This window comes from Culex pipiens, chromosome 1 (assembly GCF_016801865.2).
Source record: "Culex pipiens pallens isolate TS chromosome 1, TS_CPP_V2, whole genome shotgun sequence".
In the NCBI taxonomy this organism is placed as follows: Eukaryota; Metazoa; Arthropoda; class Insecta; order Diptera; family Culicidae; genus Culex; species Culex pipiens.
This window is the reverse complement of record NC_068937.1, coordinates 121,785,171-121,811,770: the sequence shown is the minus strand read 5'-3', so window position 1 is coordinate 121,811,770 and position 26,600 is coordinate 121,785,171. Positions and strand designations below refer to the sequence as shown.

The window sequence follows — 26,600 nt, the reverse complement described above, 5'->3', positions numbered from 1 at the left end:
CGCTTACTCACTCCTGCCGAACCTTCCGGCAGGAAAAACACAAAAACTTACCTGCAAACTGGCCAAAATCCTTCCCCGTCCGACGAACAGCAACCACCACCGGCAACTTTCAACTTTTTCTGATTTGACATGTCAAATCGTGAACCAAAGTTTATAGTACAGAAAAGCCTTAAATTTAGTCTTTTTCTAAGTTTTGCACTAAGTTCTAAAAAAAGCCTAAAATTTAGGCCCAAAAAAAGACTAATTTTTAGGCCTTTTTCTGACAATACTGACCGAACTTCAAAAAAGGCTAAAAATAAGTCTTTAAAGACTAATGCCGGTTTTCCGTGTACATTGCTAAACTTACAATAGGGTCCTAAAGCAATACGTAAATTTTTATGTACAACGGTAAAACACACGAATAAAACCCGTTTCTGATCACTTTTATTTCGTTTTAATGCAAAAAAAATGACAAGACAACTTTTTTTCGATGGATCAACTATGGTCCCCTTGGAACGAGCTGTCAAGTAAAACCTTTTCTGTCAAGAAGGGCCGCGAAGTTAATTTTTCAAAATTGATTTAAAAAAAGGGTCATTGTACTCAGAAAAATAGGGAGCGTTCTTCTATTACGTAACGCAGTTAGGGGAGGAGGGGGTGTCGGTGTCTGTTACGAAATGTTACGAAAATAGGGGGAGGGGGGGCAGTGCTGAAAAATTCTGTTACGTAACGCAAAATTTTCATATAAGAATTCTTAAAAAAATGCAAAAAGACCTTGCGTTACGCGTTACAGGGGGGGGGGGGTCGGGGGGTCGCTCATCTGTTACGATTTGTTACGATGGGGGGGGGGGAAGGGGGGTCAAAAATCCCAAATTTTGCGTTACGTAATAAAAGAACGCTCCCTAAGCTGTATCGCTGTAAACAATAATATCAGCAATCTAAGCTTCATTTTAGGACCCAATTTTGGTAGATTTTTTTGGAAACATTTCAATGCACTTCACAGGAGTTGTATTGTTAATTTGATTTTGGTTAACCGCGGTGGATTTGCTTGAAATAATTCGTTGGCGTCGAACTGTCAAAAAATGATTGCGGTGGATACTTTTCTAACGCTGTTTTTTGTGTGATCAATGTGGTAAATGCTTTGGAGGATTTTTGACAGTTCAAATTATTTCAAGAAAATCGACCGGGGTTAACCAAAATCAAAATAACAATACAACTAGGGTTAGCGAATGACCAAGAAGGTTGTATTGTTTAGATTACAACTTTGGTGAATTTTCTGGAAATATTTCAATTACAAATTTAATGGCACATGTCAGGCTGACATTTAGACTGTGACTGTGCTCGCCAAACTTTTTTTCATGAATTCTCTTAAAGTTAAATTTAATTTAAAAAAAAAATAATTTAATGTAAAATTTTAACTAATTACATGACATCCTACTAAGTGTCGAGATAATTTGTTCAACAATACAACTCAAACAAACCGAAAGTTACGTCTAAACAGCTACCGAACGGGAAGGATTTTCTTTCTCAATTATTAACCTCTACTCATTTGTTGCTGAACATTTACAACACCTGTTTAATTTAAAACAATCCACCCAATCCAACGTTCCCGGACTGTAGTTCCTTCAAACACTCGTAAAATATCCGGTCCTCTTGATACGATTCATCCCCGTCTAGACCCGTCCCAGCCAACGCATCCAAATTGTCCGTGAAATATTTCCGAGCCACGTTTCGCCCAAAAACGGCAATCGACTTGTCGCACGAAATGGTCGCCTTAAGCGAGTGCAAAAAGTCACACCGACCGGTCAGCGCCTGAATACGTCCGTACTGCTCGCGCAGGTGACGCTTGAACGCGATTACAAAATCCAGCAGAGTTGACTGTACTTCAGGTGACTTGGCGCACGCTTCCGGTTCCACGGGAAATACGGTGAGGACAAACAGCAGGTTGACGCCGTGCATGTACTTGCCGTGGATGCGATCGTTGCCGCAAGCTTTCTCCAGCTCGAACGGTAGCATGGCAACTAAACGTCGGTTCCACCGGTAGAACCGCCGGTTGTGGAACTCCAGGGCGCACAGCTTTCGTAACTGCTCCAGGACCGGTTCGTACAGGTGGCACTTGCTGTCGACGGCCTGAACGTCGTCAAGGTCGTCGATTAGAATGTTTTTGATGTCGAGGGTAAGGAATTTCAGTAGATACAGTAGCAGGATCGAGGACAGCTCAAGGTTCTGCTCGAAGGAGAGGGCGTCCAGCAGAGATTCAACGAGGTCGTCCATTTTAGACCACTGAAAGAATATAATAATGTGCGCTGTCATTTTATTTTTGGAAGCATGAAAAAAATCAAGTGAAATGTTTCATCAATCTACTCTACGACATCTGTTACAAGTATTCAAACCGAATTTAGAGTTATACTTATCATCAAAATTTATAAATAGTTGACTGTTGAAACGTTTCACCAAAATCTGCAAAAATTGTTGGATAAGTGAGGCCGCTATAGCTTACCTCGCTAAAATCTTTGCGTCCGACTTCCGCCAACTGCACGTACTGGTAGTGACAGCGCCACAATTCTCGCACGAGGCGTTCTCCTTTCGCCTTGGCGGTCAATCGGATGGCGTGCTGGTACACTACCTCGTGAATGTTGGTCTCTTTCATGAGAGTGGAATGTTGCGACCCGAGCAAGACATTGAACAACCTCAATCCAAGTAATTCGTACTCTGGATCGTGATATTCTACCAGAGCGATACCTATGGCTAGGACGAACGAAGCCAAATCCTGGGGAAATTCCTGAACTTGCTCCAGGAAGCCTCCGTACAGAAACTCACATAGCCGTACAAAGCTGACGACATCACCCGGATGGAACATCCACTCATTTCCTGGTAGAACTTTCCGGAAGTGTGCCCACAGTTGTTCCCGCAACCGGTAACCTCCGTCCTCAAGCAGAATGCGCTCCAACAGCCCACCCGCAAAAATCTGCTCAATTCGCTGGCGATAGGACACATTTTCCGTCTGAAAGTCGTAAACCTCGCCCGGAACAGCAAGCTGTTCAGCCAGGACGAGAACCAAATTCAACCGGAATACGGCGTTGTCCGCATTGAACTCGTCATAGCAAACCAGTTGGTTCTCGTAAGATGCCAGCAGGTCGAATACATTCGCAAGTGTATCGTTTAAAACAGAGAGGAATTCCCGGAAGCTTTCCGGACGGAGTGGTCCCTCGTCCAGACTGTGCGTTAGCCGGGGAAGCTTGCAGCACTTGATAACACTGGTGGCTCGGGCGCAGATGAGGGTGTCTTCGTCCATGATTTCGGGGGGATCTGAAAAAAAAAAGAAAAAGCATCGTGATGAAAATTTTAGTCGTATTCAGTAGAGTTTTGGTAGATATTTTGAAAAAAGTTTCATCTGTTAACTTTCACATGCCACATGTCGAACTTTCACCGACATGACTTGAGAAAACTGACCGAAGAAACATTTCAAAAAAATCCACAAAATTGTAGGTTTAACAAAACGGCTCAGATTTCGGTAGATCGCGGTAAATTTTTTTGAAATAATTCGAACTGTCAAAAATCCACCGCGATCTACCACGAGAAATTTTTGATAGTTTGGCGCAAACGAAATATAAGCATAAGCATAAGCATAAGCATAAGCATAGGTGCCCACCCGCAGTTGCTACTCCGTTATTGACCAGGACCCCCAGAAGTTACATCCACGAGCCGTGGAAGATAAGTGGGTGCTATCTTTCCTCGCTTCGCAACTTCTCAAAGGCCCCTATCATGCTGATCAATACCGGCGCCGGCCACGACCAGTGGTAGAGTCACGGGGAAGTGGATGGGAATGTTAGTCCGATACTTGAGTGATAGAGACCGCCCAATCGACTGCTTCTCCGACAAAGTATCACATGAGTTTTGAGGGGGTTAGTAGAAGGGTATGAGGTCAGGATTCACGAGTGGCAGTGATGTGACCATGAGCATTTTGTTTATCGGTTGAAAATTTTAAATCTTAGGCAGCCGGCTGCGGAAAGATAAATAATTGATTATTTAAAAAGTTTTTTAATCGAACGCGTGCCAACCGAGCAGTAGTGCTATGGGCTGGACTTATTAGTATATTTTTACTGTTTGTACAATCTAGATAACGCAAGCAAATTTCAAAAGAATAGTAATAGATGACGCTACTCTTCATCAAATCGATAGAAAAGAAAACAGGACACCACGTAACCGATTGTAATGAAATTAAAACAATAACTTAAACGAACTAAAAAGGCGGCGTGCCTTCAAATCAACGATGATAAAAGAAGGACTTATGACAAAAAATCAAAAAACAAAAGCTCCGAAAAAACACGCTGCAGAGTAACCGCGAGGTAATCGAATCAAAAAATTCAAAAACGCGCGCTAAATGTGTATCCTAAATGTCAGCATGAACATTCGGGATTCTTCCTCTCCCGCAATTATCCCATTTCACCTCCAAAAACGCGCCCGAAACGAAGCCGACAAAAAAAAACTTTTCAATCGCGCGACTCTTTTCCAACTCAAATTATTACGATCAACGAATTTGAACAAAAAGAAAACAGGACACCGCGTAAACGATTGTGATGAACTAAACCGGCGGCGTGCCTTCCGATCAACGATGATAAAAGAAGGACTGAAAAATAAAATATCAAATAAAAGGCTCCGAAAAACACGATGCAAAGTAACCGCGAGGTCCCACTTCTCACAATCGAATCTAAACAGCGATACAACGAAAATGAAATGAAAAATTACAAAAAGACAAAAGCATGAAACGAACTCACCAAATTGCAGCGATGAAGATGACAGCGACGTCGACTTTCGTGGGGCACTTCAACCCTGTGTCGGTGCTTTAAAAGCAGAAAACCGCCCTCCCCCTATGAACTTAACCCCTCTTCAAATAAACTCAGCCGCCTTCGAAAATCCACACGCACAAAATCCACTTGTTTTCCACTCAAATCACATGAACAAACCAAACCAGCCCGTAAATTGTACAATATTCAATATATCGAGACCAAAACTACTTCCGATTGTCTGTGTCATCTCAATCACACCCATGCTGAATGGCTGGCTTTCATCTTGCCCCCTTTCCAACCATTCCAAATCCGCTCTCGATTTCTCTTTTGCTCTCCGTTGTTTGTTCCTCTTCGCCAAAGATTTCTCAGCCTCTCTCACCTTTTTCGCTTCTCTTATTTTCTCTTCTGCGAGCATTTTACACTCTCACACCACTCAGCCTACAGATCGAACCCCGAGTCACCAAAACTCTCCCTCTCTTTTAGTGCTTTCCCGCTCTTTTTTCTCAAACCTCACAAAATACTTGCGTCTTCAACGGTCTCCCGCTCTTTTTAACTTCTCGCCCACATTAATACGGATCTCCCTCTCTTTGAATGCTCTTGCTCTCACGCTCTTCGTTTCTTCTGGCCGTTCGACCTTTTTCCTATCAAGGCTGCCATCTTGGATTTTTGAATGAATTTCACAAAATTACAAATCTAGCATCCATTCTACGTTATCACCACTAAGCACATTAATTTCCCCACACTTCACAGCCCCTTCCTTCCAGCCAGATCTGAAACAGCTCAGGAAACACCGCTAAAAACCGGCTACGGCCGAATAATTGTCGTGGACCTGTGCTCTACGACGCCTCTACCTTTTCCCGAAAAAAAAACGGCAAATTCACGCACAAATTACACTTTCACTACAAAACTCAACTTTTTCGTCGAAGCACAAGTTATTTCTTCCAACAGCCACAGCAAAGTCGAATGAAACCCAGACTCTGATAGTTTGGCGCAAACGAAATATTTCAAGAAAATCCACCGCGGTTAACCAAATTCAAAGTAACAATACAAATCATAGCTGTGTAATTTAAAATGTTTCATGAATTGTTTTTAAAATTGTATAAGTTAATTTTGAAATATTTCTTCCGTCGATTCGTTTTTCGGACGTTTGCATCGAATTGGGTCCTAAAATTAAGCTTAGGTTGCTGACATTATTGTTCACAACGATAAAGCTTATTTTTCTGAGTACAATGACCCTTTTTACGACCACAAAGAGTTTAAAATGGATTTTTAAATCAATTTAAAAAAAATAACCTCGTGGTCCTTCTTGACAGAAAAGGTCCTACTTGACAGCTCATTCCAAGGGGACCATAGTTGATCCATCAAAAAAATGTTGTCTAGTCAATTAATTTTTTTGCTTTAAAATGAAAAAAAAAAGTAATCAGAAATGGTTTATAATCGTGTTTTTTACCGTTGTACAAAAAAAAATACATAGGGCTTTAGGACCCTATTGCGGACTTAAATTTGAGTGATTGGCATTAGGTCTCGGACAAGCTACACTCAAAGTCAGAAGTATCCCTCAAAAGGGTACTTTCAATCCTCAAAAAGGATACTTTCTATCCTTTTTTAAAGTTCACCCGGCGTCACCCTTTTAAAAGGGTATGTCAAATTCAGTACATTTTCGATACCCTTATAAAGGGTGACGACGGGTGAACTTGAAAAAAGGATACTTTTTACTTTGAGTGTAGGAACAGCAAAACAATCGATATTTTTATGTAATAACATGCTATAATTTCAAAGTTGCATTGTTAATTTGATTTTGGTTAACCGCGGTAAATTTTCTTGAAATATATCGAACTGTCAAAAATCCACCAAAGCATTTACCACATTGATCACACAAAAAACTGTGGTAGAAATGTGTCCACCGCGATCCACCGCAATCAATTTTTGATAGTTCGAAGCCAACGAATTATTTCAAGAAATTTTACCGAAGTTAACTAAAATCAAAAAAGGCCGTTGCAAATATTTTTTAAGTTTATGTCCCTCGACTCTGACCAAAGTCGAGAGGGGGTGGGAGGGGCAAAAAAATAAAAAAAAAACGTATAAAATCTGAAATTACGAGCCATGGTTTCAACATTTTAATGAAAACATTGTTTTAAAATGCATTACACACCTGTCCAGTTGTTTTGCCATCATTAGTTTACAAAATATCTAAGTATTGACAAAAAAAATATTTTTTGCTAAAAATTATTTTTTTGCGCTGCTGTACATTGTAATTTCATAAAAATTCAAATAATTTTTAAACAAGCCCAAACATGCTAAATATGATTATCAATGCAGAAAAATGCATTTTAGATTGTTTTCAGTTAATTAGACTTCAATTTTCATGGAAATTTTGAAGCTTTTTGAAAAAACAATTTTTTGCCCCCTGATTTTTCAGACCAATTTTGAAAGGGGGGGCGACATAAACTTTGAAAAATATTTGAACGGCCTTAACAATGCAACTCAAGAATCCAAAATCATTAATTTCTGCTTTGCTTTCCCGTTGCTTAGGACGCCTATGAAAAGTTTCACATTTTAAGCATTCTCATATTTTTATACATATTTTTTTTTTAATTCATGATATAACGCAATTTTTACATTTATTATGCGAAGTTATGTCCCATTAATTGATAAAACAAGATGAGATGTCCGAGTTTTATGAATAAGTATCAAACAATCTGACAATCTTGTTGGTACACATTTTTTTTGAAGGTTTTGTCATTTATGGAAACACAGAATCGGTCAGAAAAGTTATAAGTTAATAAAATTTGCACAGCTTCTACATTATTGCAGCTGTGATTTCCTGTTTCATCGTCGTCGCCAAATTTGTCATTCTTTGAATTACAATTCCCATCACCTTGACACGCTACACTCCCTCGAGATACTCTTTCCGGTATGTGAGAGCAACGGCGCGTTAATTGGAACATTAGCAATCAGACGCGGACGCTACGGCCAAGGGACAGCTCAGTCACAAAGGTGGCTGAGTTTGTTTAGGAAATGGCTTTTGAATGCTAATTAGCCAGGTTGGCATTGAACGCGCTTGTTGGACATTTGCCGAAACGCGAGAGTTGAACTCGTTTTACGCTGGAACCGTGCATGTTTTATAGCATCCACCATTATGGCAACTTGACAGCTGTCATGCATTTCCACTTGGAATGAGTCGTAGAAGACTCGCATTTTCTGCACAAATGGAACGCGCAAACGATGATTTCGATGATTTTTTTTGAATGTTACATCAGAAACGAATGGTGCAAAGTCCCTCTTTGCCGATCCCCGTTTGTCACGGTTGATTAGCGCGCTCTGAAGACGGGATGACGCATAACTGGACGAACTGTGTCGATTATTATTTGCGTCGCCGTCGTTATCTTGAGGGAAGCGTAATTAAGAAAATTGGAAATAAATACAAACTCACGATGAATATTGGTGACTTGTGGTTGTTCTCAGATTAGCATCAGATTAAATTTAAAACAGTAAACGAACGTAGTTAACTGGCACGTGTTTTCAATATTTTGAGAGTTATCAAAAATGAAACATAGTGATTTGGATTACAGATGTATTTTGACAATTCATTAACAAATTAACAATAGGGCTTAATCTTGTCCCTTCATACTTTTCTACGCACAGTTTTCAGTGTGATTGATTTGTTCGATAATTTGGTAGATTTTTGATAGTAACGATAGCTAACGAATTATTTCAAGAATATCTACCACGGATCTACCGATATCAGTTTAAATGTGGTTCTGGTAAATTTACACGAATAGTTATAAATAAACATGATGACTTCGGTAAAAATATCCATTTGGTATGAGTTTAAGAATAATTTCCAGTGGAGCAAATCCAATTTTAGCACATCAGTATTGGCTGTCGGAAATGTAATTTAAATCCTGGCCACGGATTGACCATCTGGACCATCTAACTTCACCTACCAATCACCGAAACCTCCATAAGACCCCTTCCTCAACCGACGAAAGTTACGCTCATTTCCGCTCAGAACTTCCGCTCCACTGCAAACCGTCGAATCGTTCAACCGTGTTCCATTTCCACCACCAACCCAAAAATCAAACAGCCAGGATCCGATTCGACTTAAATAAATATCCCATTTCGATTTCCATCATCATCATCATCATTCCATATGTGTGCCCATCACAAACAACATTCAACATGGCGGCCCCACATCAGAAGCAACGATGCTGGATCCCGCCGGGAGTTTGGCGGAAATTTTAAACCCCCACTCCATCTCTCCCTTCAGTTCAATTTCTGACATGTTTTCAAAACGCCAATCCCCAACAGTCAGTCAAATTTGAAACCATCGCGCATTCTATCAATAGGGTATTTAACCACATTGCGACTGTGGCGAAACAGTTTCTATGAACGTCAAATAGTACTAAAGTTAGCCGCACTTACAATTGAGGGCGCCACTTTGCTTCGAGTCAACAACATATTTTACAAATTTAACTGAAATATCAGTTGACTATATTTAAAAATTTAATCAAATATAAATGGTACTCTTCAGAAGAGTACCCAATTCCACCGAAAACCACTAAGCTGTGGAGAGGGCGAAGGAGGTTGAGGTTATGTTCCGTCTTTGTGGAGTGTCAATTTCCTCACACTTCCAACTTTACAGTCAAGCAGCACTCGAAACGCAATAACGAACGACGATGATGATGGGCATAAATAGCATTTTGCGCTCAATAGAAACGGAGGAAGTTCCGCTCCTCCGGGACCACAGTTTGGGTGGGGAAACGATGTTTCCCTGCTACAGTAGAGTCACCATCGTAAACATAACCTACGAGACTATACGGTGGTGGCAGAAATTCGCATTATTTATCATTCGTGAACAATGATTGAGTACAAATATTCAATATACCATTCCACGTCAAACAGGAAATCTCCAAATCAAAAGTGCTCCGATTTGGCTCAAATTTGGAGGTGGGAGTTCTTTGACCCAAATATTAAGCCCCGTATTTTTTTTGTTTGGCCATTAGGGTGCTCCTATCCAAAATAGGGTGGTAAAAAAATGGCATTTTTCGTCGATTTTCACAAAAAGCACATTTTTCAAAAAGTAAAATCTCCGGAACGGCTTAACCAATTTTCGAGCGCCACGTTTCAAAAGAAAGGTATTTAGTTGGGCCTTTAAGACAAAAATATGTGGAGGTTCGAAAAACCTAGCTAAATATTTGAAAAGGTCCTATGAAAATTTCATTTGCTGCTTTGAAGGTCTCGGGACCAAAGAGCTCATATCTGAAAATAATTTTCCCTTATTCCTTGTAATATTTGACATGACATATCCAAAAATTGTGAATATCCATTAACACGATTCGGAGGTATGATTTTTTGAACATAAAAACAGGGTTTTCCGACGCGCCACGCGCAAAAACGGGAAAATGACGAAAAAGGGTAAAAATCTACTTCTTTCACTAAAACTACGATAACTTGAAAATTTCAGTATGTTATACATGTTTGGGGACCAAAATTTTCGTAATTGGAAGACGCAACTGAGCAATTCTCTACCAAAACCGGAAATGGATTTTATTTGTATTTTTTGATTTGGCTCAAACTTTGTGGGGGCCTTCCCTATGACCAAATAAGCTATTTTGTGTGATTAGTTCATCCATACAAGTCTCCATACAATTTTGGCTGCTGTCTATACAAAAATGGTATGTAAATATTCAAACAGCTGTAACTTTTGAGTGAATTTTCTGATCAATTTGGTGTCTTGGGCAAAGTTGTAGGTATTGTTGAGGACTTTTGAGAAAAAAATAGGTACGCGGAAAAAAAAATTTGCAGATTTTTTTATCAATTTTTTTTTACTAAAACTCAATTTCCCAAAATACGTATTTTTGATTTTCGAGATTTTTTGATATGTTTTAGGGGACAAAAATCCGCAACTTTTGAGCCATAGAGAAACATGGTCAAAAAATCTGCCGCCGAGTTATGAATTTTTGAAAAAATAGTGATTTTTGGAAAAAATCGAAGTTTCATGCAAAAACAAGTTTGACATTATTTTTTAATGCAAAATTGAATTTGCAATCGAAAAGTACTAAACAGATTTTTTGAAAAAGGGCTCCGTTTTCAAGATATAGCCACCGAAAGTTTGATTTTAGCGAAATATTTGCAGTTTTTGAATTTTTATAAATATTGACCAGGAGTGACCATTTCAGAAAATTTGCTATAAAATTGTCTAAGAGACATTGAAGATTGGACCTCGGGTTGCTGAGATAGAGCCGCTTTAAGAAAAAGAAACACGAAAATTGAAGTTTTCTTAATCTCACCAAAACAACCCACCATTTTCTAATGACCATATCTCAGCAACTAATGGTCCGATTATCAATGTTAATACATGAAACATTCGTGAAATTTTCCGATCTTTTCGAAAAAAATATTTTGATTTTTTTTTAAATCAAGACTAGCATTTTAAATGGGCGTAATATTCAATGTTTGGCCCTTTTAAAATGTTAGTCTTGATTTAAAAATTTTCAAAATATTTTTTTCGAAAAGATCGGAAAATTTCACGAATGTTTCATGTATTAACATTGATAATCGGACCATAAGTTGCTGAGATATCGTCATTAGAAAATGGTGGGTTATTTTGGTGAGATTAAGAAAACTTCAATTTTCGTGTTTCTTTTTCTTTAAGCCGCTGTATCTCAGCAACCAGAGGTCCAATCTTCAATGTCTTTTAGACAATTTTATAGCAAATTTTCTTAACTTTTCAAAAAAAATATTTTTAGAAATGGTCACTCATGGTCACTATTTTTAAAAATTGAAAAACTGCAAATATTTCGCTTAAAATCAAACTTTCGGTGGCTATATCTTGAAAACGGAGCCCTTTATCAAAAAATCTGTACTGTATTTTTCGATTGCAAATTCAATTTTGCATTTAAAAATAATGTCAAACTTGTTTTTGCATAAAACTTCGATTTTTTCCAAAAATCACTATTTTTTCAAAAATTCATAACTCGGCGGCAGATTTTTTGACCATGTTTCTCTATGGCTCAAAAGTTGCGGATTTTTGTCCCCTAAAACATATCAAAAAATCTCGAAAATCAAAAAATACGTATTTTGGGAAATTGAGCTTTAGTAAAAAAAAAGTTGATAAAAAAATCTGCAAATTTTTTTTTCCGTTTACCATTTTTTTTCACAAAAGTCCTCAACAATACCTACAACTTTGCCGAAGACACCAAATTGATCAGAAAGTTCACTCAAAAGTTACAGCTGTTTGAATATTTACATACCATTTTTGTATGGACAGCAGCCAAAATTGTATGGAGACTTGTATGGGTGAACCAATGACGCAAAATAGCTTATTTGGTCATAGGGAAGGCCCCCACAAAGTTTAAGTCAAATAAAAAAATACAAAAAATAAAAATGGTCGAAATCGGCCGATTTCGTAGAGAGTTGCTCAACTGTTTGATTCCCAACTATCAATTCCTAAGCAACCTGAGCTACAAAAATCATCCTCATCACTGTTTTTATGTTCAAAAAATCATATTTGAATCGTGTTAATGGAGATTCGGAATTTTTGGATGTGTTATGTAAAATATGACAAGGAATCAGGGAAAAATATTTTCAGATATGAAATTTGAAATGAAAATTAGCAAATAAAATTTTCATAGGACCTTTTCAAATATTTAGCTAGGTTTTTCGCACCTCCACATATTTTTTTCTTAAAAGCCCAACTATATACCTTTCTTTTGAAACGTGGCGCTCTAAAATTGGTTCAGCCGTTCCGGAGGTATGATTTTTTGAAAAATGTGCTTTTTGTGAAAATCGAAGAAAAGTGCCATTTTTATTACCACCCTATTTTGGATAGGAGCACCCTAATGGCCAAACAAAAAAAATACGGGGCTTATTATTTGGGTCAAAGAACTCCCAAGTAACAATTTTAGTTTTGTAATAGTTTCAAAGAGATTCTGTAGAGTTCCCAAGTAAATTTCAACGAAATGCCATTTAGTCCTACATGCTGAGATAAAAGCGAGTTAAATCAACATTAAAACCAAAATGGACTATTTTAGGAGGTTGTCCAGAGTATTATTGAGGAGCATCATGAGACGTACAAATTTTATTGTGTGTTTTATTAAAACTTTATTGATCTCTTCCAAACAAGAGTAAAACTGTTTGGTTTGGATTAAGGTTTTCTTGTAGTCTGTGCGCATTCTTGAATCCTTCAACAAAACAAAAAGCATTTATGTTTCCGTATTCGTAGCAAACCAAAAAGCCTTCGTGATAGACTGAGTAGTTTTCTAATTTACTTGATTGAAAGCAATTATTCCTACATGCAAATACAAAAGGCTGATAGCAGATAAAAATTATTTGACTTCAGATTATTAATATTTGTATTAGTAACACAAATGAGTTGAGTTTCAACATAAAATGAACCGTGATAGTTATGCCAACATAATTTCATCGAACAATTTTCACAGATAGCTCGAAAAACTAATATGCGCACTTTCGATTCACTATAAAAAGTCAAGATTTTTTTCAAAAATAACAATGTTTTTGTATATTGTTGCTCCCAAATTCAATATGGCTACGCTTTTCGGCTGCTCGCACCTTGCAGCAACATGGCGAAGTTCATGAAATATAAATGTTCTTGATTTAATCTACATTAAATCCATTCCTTCTTGAACAGGAGTGGCTCAAAACTTGCCAAGACTTACAAGATTTATGAAAGTTTTACAACGGCTTTATTCAGATCCAACAACATTTATCATGGCTTTCATCAAGATCAAGTCGCACAAGACGGGGACGTAGCGCATGCGTGTTTCCTCAGCTGCAAAAAGATCGCCATCGGTGGTGGACAACTTGAATTTCAAAATAACTGCATAAAAAAAACACAGGCTTGCATTTCAACGGGATTTATTTATTCGAATAACTCATCCAAAATTAAAAACACATCTGGTCACTTGAAGAATAACAAACACAACTTTTTTCATGCAGGTTGATGAACGCTGTCCAAATCATCACTTTCACATTGTAATCACCGCAAACTTTTACCAAATTGTGTGTACTTGTACCTTTATCTCACCAGCACATTAGACAGAATATAACAAATAGTAATGTTAATAGATTTAAACAGTTAATTTCAGAAAAAATAGGGAACACTTGCAAAGAGCACCAATCAATCTTCGAGCGCAACTGTCAATGATTATGCGTAGCAATACTTAAAATAAAACTGATGGGTTTTATTCCAGAGAAATTTAAGGTGTTAAAGTTTTACTGATTGCTTTTCGTATACCATGAACATTTATATCAGTATTTGTTAAAACTCAAAAGTTTTTCACTAAGAAATGTCAACCAAGCATGAGGACGCCCTCATTAGACGCCATTCCGTCCATTTCGACTAACAACTGGTTCAGGGTTTATTCCGACGTTCATTTCGATACACTCCGATCCGTTAAAGCTGAGGAATGGAACCTGCACCTCGGTGGCCACCGCTTTCGCCAACAGTGTCTTCCCACTCCCAGGGGAACCCAGCAGTAGAGCACATATTGGAACCTTTGCCCTTAGCCGATCCGGTGCCTCCAAATAATCGACAAATTACATCATATCTTGCTTCGCCTCCTGAAGACCAGCGACGTTTTTGAAGATAACACCCTGACCTCCCTTCACTGGATACACTGCGTAAGCTTGGCTCGCTTCATCTGCTTGAAGCTTATCACACTGATCGTTTCCGGATACCCCTCAATCAACTCAACAGCTAAATTATCACTCCCGTGGCCACCAGCGTAAACAGAATCTTCCCACTAATGTCCCCGCTCCGTTTAACCTGCACCGAATCCCCATCCTTAATTCCCAAATGCGCCAAAACCTGCCTCAGCTTCTCCTCAAACTTGTCCACGTCCGCCACGGCAAAAAAAAATGGTGAGTTTTGCACGTCGATGAGTCAAAGTGACAGTTTAAATCTAACAGGAATGTATAAATGCTATTTGAAGACGGAACCGATTTAAAGCAGGCTTCGTTAAAGTTAATAAGCGACACAATAATCTCTTCAAGATAGCTTAAAGTGTTGCGAATAAAACCGAATTAAAACTCTACAATGAATCCTTAACATTATCTTGAAGAAATCTTAAACCTATTATTAAGTGTTGTGTCAATGAAACCAGTAGGTTCTAATAAAAGTCATAGTAAAACTTTGTAGCATTTTTTAAAACTATTATAAAAATATATAAGAATATAAGGCATTTCACTTGCTACTTGGCGCTCCCACCTCCAAATTTGAGCCAAATCGGAGCACTTTTGATTTGGAGACTTCCTGTTTGACGTGGAATGGCTGTATAATACTGGTAAATAGGGAAAAAGCATGTAGTTCCATCGCTCCTCTTATGTTGTCATGAAAACGTTTTCAACCGAAATCGAGTGATAAATTAAGTTAGTAAGCAATTTTCTATCAAAAGTTTTACAAATTAAGTTATTTAACTAGGGAAATCAACAAAATTGATGGAGTTGGGAGCCAAAAATATGCGAATTTTCTCTAATTTGAGCTACCGTCAAACAAATGCACGCTATTGAAAGCATAACCTTATTTGGAGTAAACTCGTAATTCTCGTTTTGCGTTAGATTTTTTAAAAAGTTTCTTCTTCACTTCACGATTTAAGATATCTCATACCTAAAATTACATTTTTCCATCACTGTCTCTACAAGCTTCTGCAGCTTGCAAAGAGCTGCGGACGACGATCTCGGTACGAACACAAAAGTGGGTAAATGTTGCGAGACAATATTCTCTAAATCCGATTACCATCGATTTCCGACTCAATCACCGTAGCAACAGGCGTCCAGCCACCGCTGGAAACATCGAAGCGAAAAACGGCACCAACAACAATTTGTAACCCTCGAGAGCCCCAATTCTCCGCTTTTCAGTTGACAGTTTTTATGATTTAAAGTTCATCTTTCAATTCTCTCTTTAAGTGTGTAGTGATTGTCCATATTACACGCTAAAGTGGTTCATGTTGCATTATTTCAACAGGCACTCTTTAAATGTCAATAAAAAGCCAAGACAATTTATACTTTCCACGACTTCTTTAAATTCTGTGCTGAGATACCCCATCCACTGATCCCTCTTTAATCATCCCATCATACGGACCGGTAAACATCCTCAAGGGTTTGCCCCGTGGGTATTTGCACCGCTGTCGTCGTGTTTCGTTCAAGATTTTATTATTTGAGCTCGTCCGCACCTTCCTCTCTTCTGAATGATGATATTAGATGTTCGTTACATTGTCGTCCTTACTGTGGGGGGAAATCTATCTACAAAGTCACGTTAAAGCCTGACCTAACCTTACATTTTAGTTATTGCTTTTAGGAGAACTTTTATGAGCTTGTCAGGATGTCAAACTTGTCCACCGAAAAAAAATCAATTCTCAAAATCGTGAACAACTCATAAATTTGTTCACGATCATGATAAATAACAAATCACGATTTAAGAAATTATTTTCTCCGTGTATACGAATAAAATTAAACACATTTTTTGTGTTAAACCATAATGTTATTAAAAATTTGATTGTTTCTTGACAACCTTAAACAATTTAGTTTTTGGTAGATTGCAGCAAAAAAGTAACATTGATTCAAGTCCACAACAGCTAGACTTAAAGACGTGTAACCAACGGGGTTTTACTATAGCCAATTTGTATGGCACGCGCCATGTGGCTCCAACGAAGCTCATTTGAAATTCCACGACAAATGTTACAGCCAATTTAAACCAACAATTATCGCCGTAGGCGATTGGTGTTTATTAGGTTTTGCTTCGCAGTTCGATAATTTCATAACGACGAGCCCCTATGGGTTGAATGTATTTTCAAAATATAAAGTTCCATGAGTGGAATTTTCAAATCGAGCTCATTTAGATAGTTTACATGAAAGTCATCTTTGAACATTATTTCAGAGAAATTTTCAAAATTGAAAAGAAAACACGCACACAATTCCTATGACAAATTGCATCTAAAAATATCGCAAAAACAAACAGTACTGCCAAATTGAAACTTTGTAACGTTTTCAATCGATGAAAGAGGGCGGGAGCGTGCTCGATCTATCGTTAAATTGGCCACGTTCCAAACATTCTGCAAATATACCTACCACAAAAAAAACTGCCCCATCATAATCCTACCACCACCACCACTGGCCACTCTCTCGCGAGACAACGTCCTATCAAAACAAACCACTGCAAACAAGGCAAAAATCATATTTTTTGAAAATATTGAATCTCTTTTTTAAGGATTTTTCGTGTAGACGATAGAATGTTGCAATAGAATTATCTCTGCATACAAGCATACCGTTTCACTAGTTGCTGGTTCTAATAGCGGGATGCTGGCGTGTACAACCACACCACGTTCTGTGGTTTGGCGGTTGAGGGATGCACACAAATGTTTCGCTCTCCGCTCGAAATTCGCAAGACAAAAAAAAAACTCGTGAATAATCCACCTGATCACGTTTTCGAGTAAAGTGAAAAATGAGAGCTGAAGTCGGAGTCGTTTTTGAGATGCCTGCACAGCAAAAAATCCGATGGTAAAATCGCATGCCTAAGCATGCACATCACCTTCGTCAAAATAAACACTTATTATTACACACTGCATGTACAATTTTTGCAAACACAAAAAAAAAGTTGCAATCGACGGGATTCAAACCCAGCACCAACAGTAAGGACTGGCGCCTTAGCCCACTCGGCCATCAGACCGATGAAAAGCTGAAAGGATAAACGCATATATGAGCTTGACATTTCGGTCAAGTAGGTTTCCCATACTGATGGGCTACATGTTTCAGGGTGTAAAATCACATAAAATTGCATAAAATAATGCAATATTTATTTTACACCCAGGCCTTTTACACGCAGCTGGATTACTACTTTTTTAGCTGTGTGAGTCAGAGCCACTTGATCTTCAAAACCGGAAATCGAGGTCGGAATCAGCTCACTTTCAACAACTTTTTTATTCGAGTTGTATTTGGAGTCGGAGTAGGTGTGGAGTCGAGTATTTCAAATCTCAGCAATAGATGGCTGTCATGGTGTAGAATATCTGTTCTGGTGGAGTTGGTTTGATTCCCAACTATCAATTCCTAAGCAACCTGAGCTAGAAAAATCATCACATCTACATGGCAAAATCCAGTCTGCAATCCACTAAAATCACGGTCGCCAAGCGAAGGTTGGTTGTGTACTAATTGATGCTTTTCTTATATAAACCATAATTTTTGGTGTGGCTGTATCACTCAAAGTGGCATGTCAATTTTTTCAAAAATCTGTATCTCTGGAAGGGGTTTCTTATCGATTCGCATAGTTTTAGGTTTCAGTGAGAACAATTCTGAAAAAAGTTACACTCAATTAAAAAGTCACCTTTTTCAAACTTTTTTTTTTCGTTTTCGTAACATTTAAAAAAGGCCTAAAACTAAAATTTTCATCTTTTGAAAAATGGTTTTGCATGTTTTTTTAATATTTTTTTAAAATACTTTTTTGATTGGAAAATTTTACAAAAAATTCTAATATATCACTTTTTTCTTCTTAATCCCATGAAGTACATATTACTACGACAACAACTAAGGCAGGGCCGACGTTCTACTTCCTCATCCGATAGAAGGTTGGAGCAGATGGGAATCAAACCCACGTTCATACGCTTACAAAGCGGACAGCGTAACCATTCAGCCAAGCCTGCTGCTGAAAAAATCAATTTCTACTGAATTTTGATCAAACGTGGAACTTTATATTTACTTAACATACAATTTATTGTTTAACTGTAAATTAACTTTTCAAATGAAATATTAAAAGAAATCTTTCTAAGGTCAAATTGACGTACGGTATGGCGAAAGCAAAATATTACTAATCAAGATGACCCAAGGGAGATATAAACGTAGAAAATGGTGTTTTACCTTCACCTGGTCGATTCAAAATATTCTATCGGTGAAGATTACGGTTTTCAGAAAAAAAAAAAGTTTTCTCATATAAAGTACCATGGGAGGAATACATGGTGGCTCAAGGAAATTGTAATTATTTGTAAATAATCCAAATTATATGTCGTATTTCAAACTGTTTTGCTTTTCATTTACCTTTGATTATTATAAGCTTTCAAAAAAAGTATTTTTTTAAAGTTTTATTTAGTACCAGGCGTCTCCATTAGCATGTCACATTTTTTCTAAAAAAGCGCAATTTTCACCGAAAGAAGTCCAATCTTTTTTTTTCTTGTTTGGTCTTTACGTAAATGTCGGATCGTCTGCTTTAGAAATCACTGAATTACGAATGCCTACTAATAAAAAAAAATCTAGTATCTAAAGGTGTCTGAGAAATCGCTACAAATGAATAGTCTGGACAAATTTGGGTGTCCGACTGATTGGTGTAACGTAAGGAGATTGTTTTGGCTCTCAGTCATAGAAAACGTAGTCTGGACATTACAGCATTTTCCCCGCAAAGAGCCGTAAAAAACATGTAAACGAAAGAGGAGAGAACGAGCTCAAACACCACTGGAAGAAATATGCCAAAATGCAAACATCACATGGCCAGGGCCACCCACCGACGTTTTGAGAGCGGATTCAAAATCGGGAGAGACCTGGCCGTGGGGCCATGGGACGAGACCATCGAAAGATGAGAACCGTTCGCAGTCGTTTACTCACGCTCGACGCCGAGAGACGTGTCGAAGCTTCGTGTGTTGCGGCCCGCGTGGTCCAGCATAGATAAATAAAAAATACAAATTTCAAAAAAAGGAGGAAAAAACATACGACATTTGCTCTCTCTCTCTCTACTGGTGTGTGCGTGTGCAATTTTTACGACGGTTCGTCGGTTTGTTGAGTGTGCTTGAAACTTATCTACGACCTAAAAGCTTAAGCGTTGACCACCATGGTCCTGCTGACGGAGTTGTTTGTGGCCGCGGTCCTGGGGCTGGTGATCTATCGCGCCTACCGCTTCCTCACGGACCGTCCCTCGGCGAACTTCCCGCCGGGACCGCCGCGACTGCCCCTGCTGGGTGGCTACCCGTTCCTACTGGCTCTGGACTACCGGCACCTGCATCAAGCTGCGGCTCGGCTTTCGCAGCTGTACCGCAGCAAGCTGGTTGGGCTCTATCTGGGTCCGCTGCCAGCGGTCATCGTCAACGATTACGACACCGTCCGGGAGGTGCTTCAGCGGTCCGATTTTGACGGCCGTCCGGATCTGTTTATGGCGCGACTTCGGGACGAGCACTTCCAGCGGCGAGGTTTGTTGATATATGGCTTCTTCTTCACCGTGCCCGGTTGCACAAATCAAACTTAATTGATGTATTTGTACTGTAAACCGCTGTCCTCTGGGAACTGTGCAAGGTGATCTTGCTTCGCTATGTGTTGGTTCGTTCATTCGTTTGGTGATGGCAGTTTCAAATACGACGTCGGAACTGATAACCTGAAGGCGCTCAATAAATTCGCAGTCGTGATGGTGGTTGTGTAAGTTTGAATTTGGAGAAATATGCCAAAATACATGGAGACCCATGGTGCTTCATAGTGAACATGAAAAATTAAGCTTCTTCATGCGAAAATGAAGATAATATGTAGAGTTGGTCCTATAAGCTATTGGATTCCCTATGTTTATAGGACCTTTTAAAATAAAACTCTAGATGTTATAAATTACGATTGATCTGCGGAAGACAAAAAAAGGGTTTGTGGAACTGTACGGGTAATAAAATCTCTAGTGAAGCTCTTAAAATATTTGCTACTTTTCCAGCATTGAAGAGTTTTTACAAGCACCACTTTTCTAGTGAAGTTTTTGTCTATTTTTCATGCATTCAACAATTCAACTGAAAGCGGTGCAAAGTAAAAAAAAATATTGGGAACATCAAGACAAAAAGTATATCGGAAGGCCAGATGAACACAAAAATTTACTTTCGAAAATCGTGAAAAGCGTATCATGAAATCGTGCATAACCAAAATGTTTATACATTAACATTGGCCGTGAATAAAAAGTGACTGAGAAGGGCCATAGTCGTTCTTAAACGTGAATAAAGTTCATGAGGGCGTGAAAAATGTTCAAGGCTTAATATTTAAAAAATAAGATAAAAAATCGTGCTGGATCGTGTGAAAATCAATGGTTTTTAATTGTAAATTTTATGATTTTTGAATAATCTCTCGAAATCATAAATTGAAGTCTTGATTTGTAGCGGAATGTTCATGATTTTGAGTTTTCAGAGTTAATGTCAACCTACCTTTCGAAAGTATCTCATAAAGTTTAAATGCAAAATCATCTTCGAGATTTGTGGAATGTTGTTGTGTATGTGTTTTGGGACATGTCATTTTAAGAAAATTGATTGTACTGTTAGAATCTGGAATAATCCAGAAGGGTATTTTTTCATTTACAACACTTTTTTTTCATTTTAAAATTTCGTACTATAAAGGTAAAAAAATTCAGGGTTATTTTTTAGAGTGTAACAATGTCCTACAAAGTTGTAGCTCAGACAACTAAAAAAAATTTGATATGCAAAAATAAGGGGTGTGCTTGTAACCATTTCGAGTTATCGCGGTTTTACAAGACAAAAGTTACGAGATATCGAAAAATGGACCTGGGATTCGTGATCAGAGACCAAAATCACCCCTTAAGAAAAAGTTTCAAGACAATCGAAGAGGAGTATGGGCCTTTTTCCCAGTTCGTGTGAGTTGGTGGATAATGAGAATGACCCGAGTAATTTAACCTAGGTTTAACAACAAAAAAACCTTTGCGCCATTTTCATCGTATTTTGGCTATACATTTTGTTTAACCATTTCAGGCCTGATGGGTCATATTGACCCAAAATCATAATTTTCAAAATAAGCCTATATTCGTATGATCCTAAAAATCATTTTCTTATCATTAAGTAAAAAAATGTCTTATTCCAAAATTAGGGCATGAAAGGGCTAAATGAACTAATTTTCAATATCTTTAAATAAAAAAATGTTCGTTTTAATCAGCACGAAGCCACCAACTCGCTGCAATGAAAGCCTAAATTGATTAAACCAAAAAAACTATTTTTTTTAACAATCTGACCTAAAGCACTAGAATGGCTCTAAAAAAAAAATTAGGCCCTGAAAGGGCTAAATGAACTAATTTTCAATATCTTTAAATAAAAAAATGTTCGTTTTAATCGGCACGAAGCCACCAACTCGCTGCAAAAAAAGCCTGAATTGATTAAACAAAAAAAAAACTATATTTTTTTAACAATCTGACCTAAAGCACTAGAATGGCTCTAAAAAAATCCCGTAAGCGTGGCGGCCCAAAAACTCGAAGCAAATGCATATGGGACATTTATGTGAACAGGGGCAGTAGAAACAAAAAAAAATCAATATGATCGCTATTATTTAACATTGTGGGAAAATAAAAACCTTCAGACTTTTAAAACTTGTACAGGGGCAATTAAGAGGACATCAAATTTAATTACTCCGAACATTTGTTTCCCTTGAACCGAAAAATTAAAGCACGAAAGAATAATGTCTTTTGGAGTACACTTCCGCAAATCCAGAGCAGTGCTGCTTGGTTGTGTCGCCTCTGATTGAGTGGGCAGCAGCAGCTGCTGGAAAGCGTAATGTGACACCAAATAAGCAAAAACAAACAAAACAAACCACGCCAAGTGCTACCGGCGACGACGGATGATGATTGCCGCGCAAAATAACAGCAGCCACACTTTCCGTTGACGATGATGACGATTGTTGTTGTTTATTTAATTTTGTTTTTATTATGACATACATACACGTTGAATTCGCGTGTTTCCGTTCGTAGCTGTATGAAACGTTCATAGAAATACAAATGTGTGCAAATAAAGTACAATGACTCTCAATTCTGCTCTCTGGGTTTCAACTTCTATAAATCGCCGCCATCGTGCCTTGTTGCCACATTGCATGCAATTATTCCAGCATGGAGCCGATTGTCGGCACCTGAAAGAAAGATGCTCTCAATTTGATAGTGGATTGTGTTGGTGTACGTAGAATTTCAAATAAAAGGATGCCAAGCTGATATCTCGGATTAGTTTTCAAAAGGACGCAAGAGTCATTGGTAAACAAAGCCCTACTTACGAAAAACCAATTTCAAAAATGCTTGAGATTGCTCATTTACACGTCCTTCAAGTGCCCTGAACTCAAAACAAATGAAATATTGTTTAAATTTGGAGAAAACGAAAATCAGTGCCGTCACAATGGCTTTTACGGCTTTTTGAAAACTCACCCGAGATATATGCGCTTATCCTTTCCATTCTTCATCGGTCTGATGGTCGAGGGGGCTAAAGCGCCAGTGCTTACCGTTGGTGCTAGGTTTGAATCCCGTCGGTTGCAACTTCTTTTTCTGTACATGCAGTGTGTTAAGTGTCTTTTTTCACAATGGAGATGTACATGCTTTTGCATGCGATTTTATCATCGGATTTTTTGCTGTGTAGTGTAGTGTTTTAATCCAAAACAATTTATTCGACACTGTCTTAATTCGACAACTAAAAGAAATCACTAGCTGATCTTATCGCTCAAAGTGAACTTAAAACTGAATGCTACTTGCCGACAGGCAGCAACCCCGAATTCATCCCACTCACACTCCTCCAGCTTGTGTTTGTTTGCTTCCCTCTTGAGGAGAATTTGTCAGAGTGGACAAACTCTCGAGGCGATGATTGTTTGATTAATTTACGGCCGGTCCCGCGGTCAATAGGCGTTGATGTTTTTCGATGCACCTACGCTCGTTTGGAGGCTTATAAAAAGTGATAAGGAAATTTTGGATAGAATGAAATCATTAATCGATTAGACAACAGTGCCCTGACCTATTTGATGATGGGAAACATTCGTATGATGTCTAGGTCGGAATTTTTGATTCGATAGTAATATCAGGCATCTTTTAACTCAGGTTTTCTTATTTATTGAGGTTTTATTTTTCTAGTTGAAGCAAAAAGGCTGTATTGAGGCTGTAAATGGTATCATTCCCAAATGCTTACTTTTCAGCCATCTTTGTTTCAGAAAAAAAACATTCAAATCTTTATTCAGAATATATCAATAAAAAATTAGTTTCTACATGGTGTTAGCAGAAGCGTTATGCATATCGTAATCAATGTGCATTAATTTTTTTTTTTATTTTTTTTTATTTTAGAACTTTTGAATAAAGTACATCATATTCCGGATTCGTATAATGAACCAAAAAATATCTATGTAGTTTATGAAAGGCCCCTTTTATAAAACCAATGAGTTAAACGGACTTATTTGGTCATAGAAAATTACCCACAAAGTTTAAGTTAAATAAAAAAATATAAAAGTGTATACAGTCCAGATTCGATTATCCGAAGGTTTGTATGGGACTACGGATAATCAAATTACGAACACAAAAGGTTTTTTCCTGTTTTTTTTTTAGTTATGCCTTTTAATTATAAAAATGCATTTTTTCAAATGTTTCATCACCGCCATTTTGGCCGCCATGTTAACTTTAGAGTAGTTAAGGGGTCATACTAAAATTCGATAGCCAAAAAAAGCAATGAAAAAAATATTATTTTCGTGATTCGATTATCCGAAGATTCGATTACACTGACCTACAAAAATTGCAGAAAAATACGTGCACTTGACAGGGCCGAATGGTTTTTCTACAAAGGTTGTATGGAGAATTAGGGCGGTTTGTCGCAGGTGCATACAACCAAGTTTTGCATGCAATATGTGGGAGTAGCGAACAGCACTAATTGTCCATACAAACTTTGGAGAAAAACCATTCCGCCCTGTTTAAATATTTTTGAAAAGTTCACGTGTTTCTGGGGATAATTCTCTGATAGGAGCTAAATATAACGTACAAGCTGACAAAAACAGTTGTGTTCGTTTAGTTAGTACCGTCAACTGGGGCGAATTGGGGCACATGGGGCGAATTGGGACAGCAGTTTTAACCATGTTAGAGCACAATATTTTGATTTTTCTGGTTGGTTTCGGATAGAACAGACCAACAAAATGTGTACATCCATTTCCAAATTTAAAACCAAACAACTAAAACCAAAAACTAAACACTGCTGTCCCTATTCAGACTGTAGTCCCGATTCGCCCCAGATGACGGTAACCTGTAAATCTTACTCATTTAAGTTAATTACAAGACCCATTAAAAACAAGTTTCCAGATAGCGTCACAAAAATCTTCTACGGAGCGCAACAGCAGCAAATTTATCTCAGTTTTTAATTTAACTTATTTTTTTTTAATCAAGAATTTATGAGCAAGAAACGGAAATTTTGAAAAAGTTGAAACCCCTAACAAATGACTTCTTTCCCTTTGGCAGGCCTCTTCTTCACCGACGGCGACAGCTGGCGCGATCAGCGCAAGTTCTTCCTCAAAACGATGCACCAGTTTGGCTTTGGCCGGCGGAGCGCCGAGTCCGAGGCGGACATCCAGAGCGGGCTGGAGGAGCTGATTGCGCTGCTGCGCGACGGTCCCAAGTACGAGCACGAACACGCGCTGGTTGACGCGAGCTCCGGGTTCGCCCTCTGCCCGACGGTGTTCTTTGCGCTGTTCTCCAACGTGGTCCTGCGGATGTTGATCGGGGCGCGGCTGGGCCGCGAGGACCAGGGCGTGCTGTTTGAGTGAGTTCGAAGGTCTTCAATGAGGTTTTTAGTAGTGATCCCGGATCTTTTCTTTTTTCGTTTTAGAGTTGGCAAGAACTCGATCGCGTTCCACCGCGGTGGCGATGACTACGGTATGGTGCTGAGCTACATTCCCTGGATTCGGCATCTGTTCCCGAAGGCTTCCGGGTACGAGTTGTTACGAGAGGTGAACAAGAAGGCGAATGCCGTGGTGCTGAGCCTGGCCCAGAAGGTCGAGAGTAGTTACGACGAGAACGACATGCGTTGCTTTATCGATGCGTACATCAGGGAAATTCGAGGCGGTAAAACGGGAGGAGTGTCTACCGGAAAGGACGCGTTTGGATTTGAGTGTGAGTTTGAACCTTTTTGTTAAGAAAATAGATCAAATTGTTATTGGGATTTTTTTTTTCGTTCCAGACGATCAACTGGTTATCGGTTGTGCCGACTTCCTGGTTCCACCGCTGTCGGCCATCCCCGCGATGATGTGTCTCATCCTGGAACGGTTGATCCAGCATCCGGAAGTTCCGGAGAAGATGTACCGCGAGTTAACCGAGGTAGTCGGAACAGGTCGGCTCCCAACGCTGGACGATCGCGCCAGTCTACCTTACTGCGAAGCCGTCATACGGGAAGGCCTCAGACTGGACACCCTAGTCCCGTCCGGAATCCCACACGTGGCCCTCAATGATACCCAACTGGCCGGTTACCAAATCCCCAAAGGCACGGTGATCGTCAGCTCCCTCGACTACATTCACCATCAGCAGGAGATTTTCCGCGATCCGAACAGCTTCAAGCCGGAAAGGTTCCTCAACTCCGACGAGCAGCTCTCGCTGGAACTCGACAAATCGGTGCCCTTCGGTGCCGGCAAGCGCGTCTGCGCCGGAGAGCAGTTTGCCCGAAATGGGCTGTTCCTGGCGATCACCTCTTTGGTGCAGAACTTTACCTTCCAGTTGCCTCCCGGCCAGGGCGGTCCCGATCTGAGCCAACGAGCGACCGGAGTCATACGCACAACGCCGGACTTTCGGCTCAAGTTTGTCACCCGTCGTTGAGTTTGAGATCAACCCTAGAAGTTTAGAATCGACGCGTCCAGCACAGATAAAACCCACGGATATGTCTCGACTGTCATCCACATACAAAGCGAGTGAAGTCAAAATCGAACCAAGTTCGAACCAAGTTTTTGCAGCGAGGTTTTTGAAAATGTTGTATGCACATGAATTGCAAAAATAAAAACTTTTTTTTTTAATCACCAAGTTTTTTTTTTCAAGCGATTTACATTTAATTTCAGATTTGAACTGTAACTAATATTCAAATAACTTGTAGCAATTGTAGTTTT

General features: G+C 38.8%; 2 protein-coding genes across 2 annotated transcripts; one reads left to right on the top strand and one right to left on the bottom strand.

Moving 5' to 3' along the window:
- Positions 1 to 1,497: 1,497 nt before the first annotated feature.
- On the bottom strand, positions 1,498 to 24,954 carry LOC120428013 (uncharacterized). Its single transcript, XM_039592984.2, has 3 exons — positions 22,915 to 24,954; positions 2,477 to 3,285; positions 1,498 to 2,259 (listed from the first exon to the last, which is right to left on the bottom strand). The coding sequence occupies exons 1-3, from the start codon at positions 22,940 to 22,942 to the stop codon at positions 1,558 to 1,560; spliced, it is 1,539 nt and encodes a 512-aa protein (XP_039448918.1). The 5' UTR covers positions 22,943 to 24,954; the 3' UTR covers positions 1,498 to 1,557.
- Positions 19,358 to 26,511, top strand: LOC120428012 (probable cytochrome P450 304a1). Its single transcript, XM_039592982.2, has 4 exons — positions 19,358 to 19,951; positions 24,970 to 25,270; positions 25,337 to 25,620; positions 25,688 to 26,511. The coding sequence occupies exons 1-4, from the start codon at positions 19,597 to 19,599 to the stop codon at positions 26,314 to 26,316; spliced, it is 1,569 nt and encodes a 522-aa protein (XP_039448916.1). The 5' UTR covers positions 19,358 to 19,596; the 3' UTR covers positions 26,317 to 26,511.
- The last annotated feature ends 89 nt before the right edge of the window (positions 26,512 to 26,600 follow it).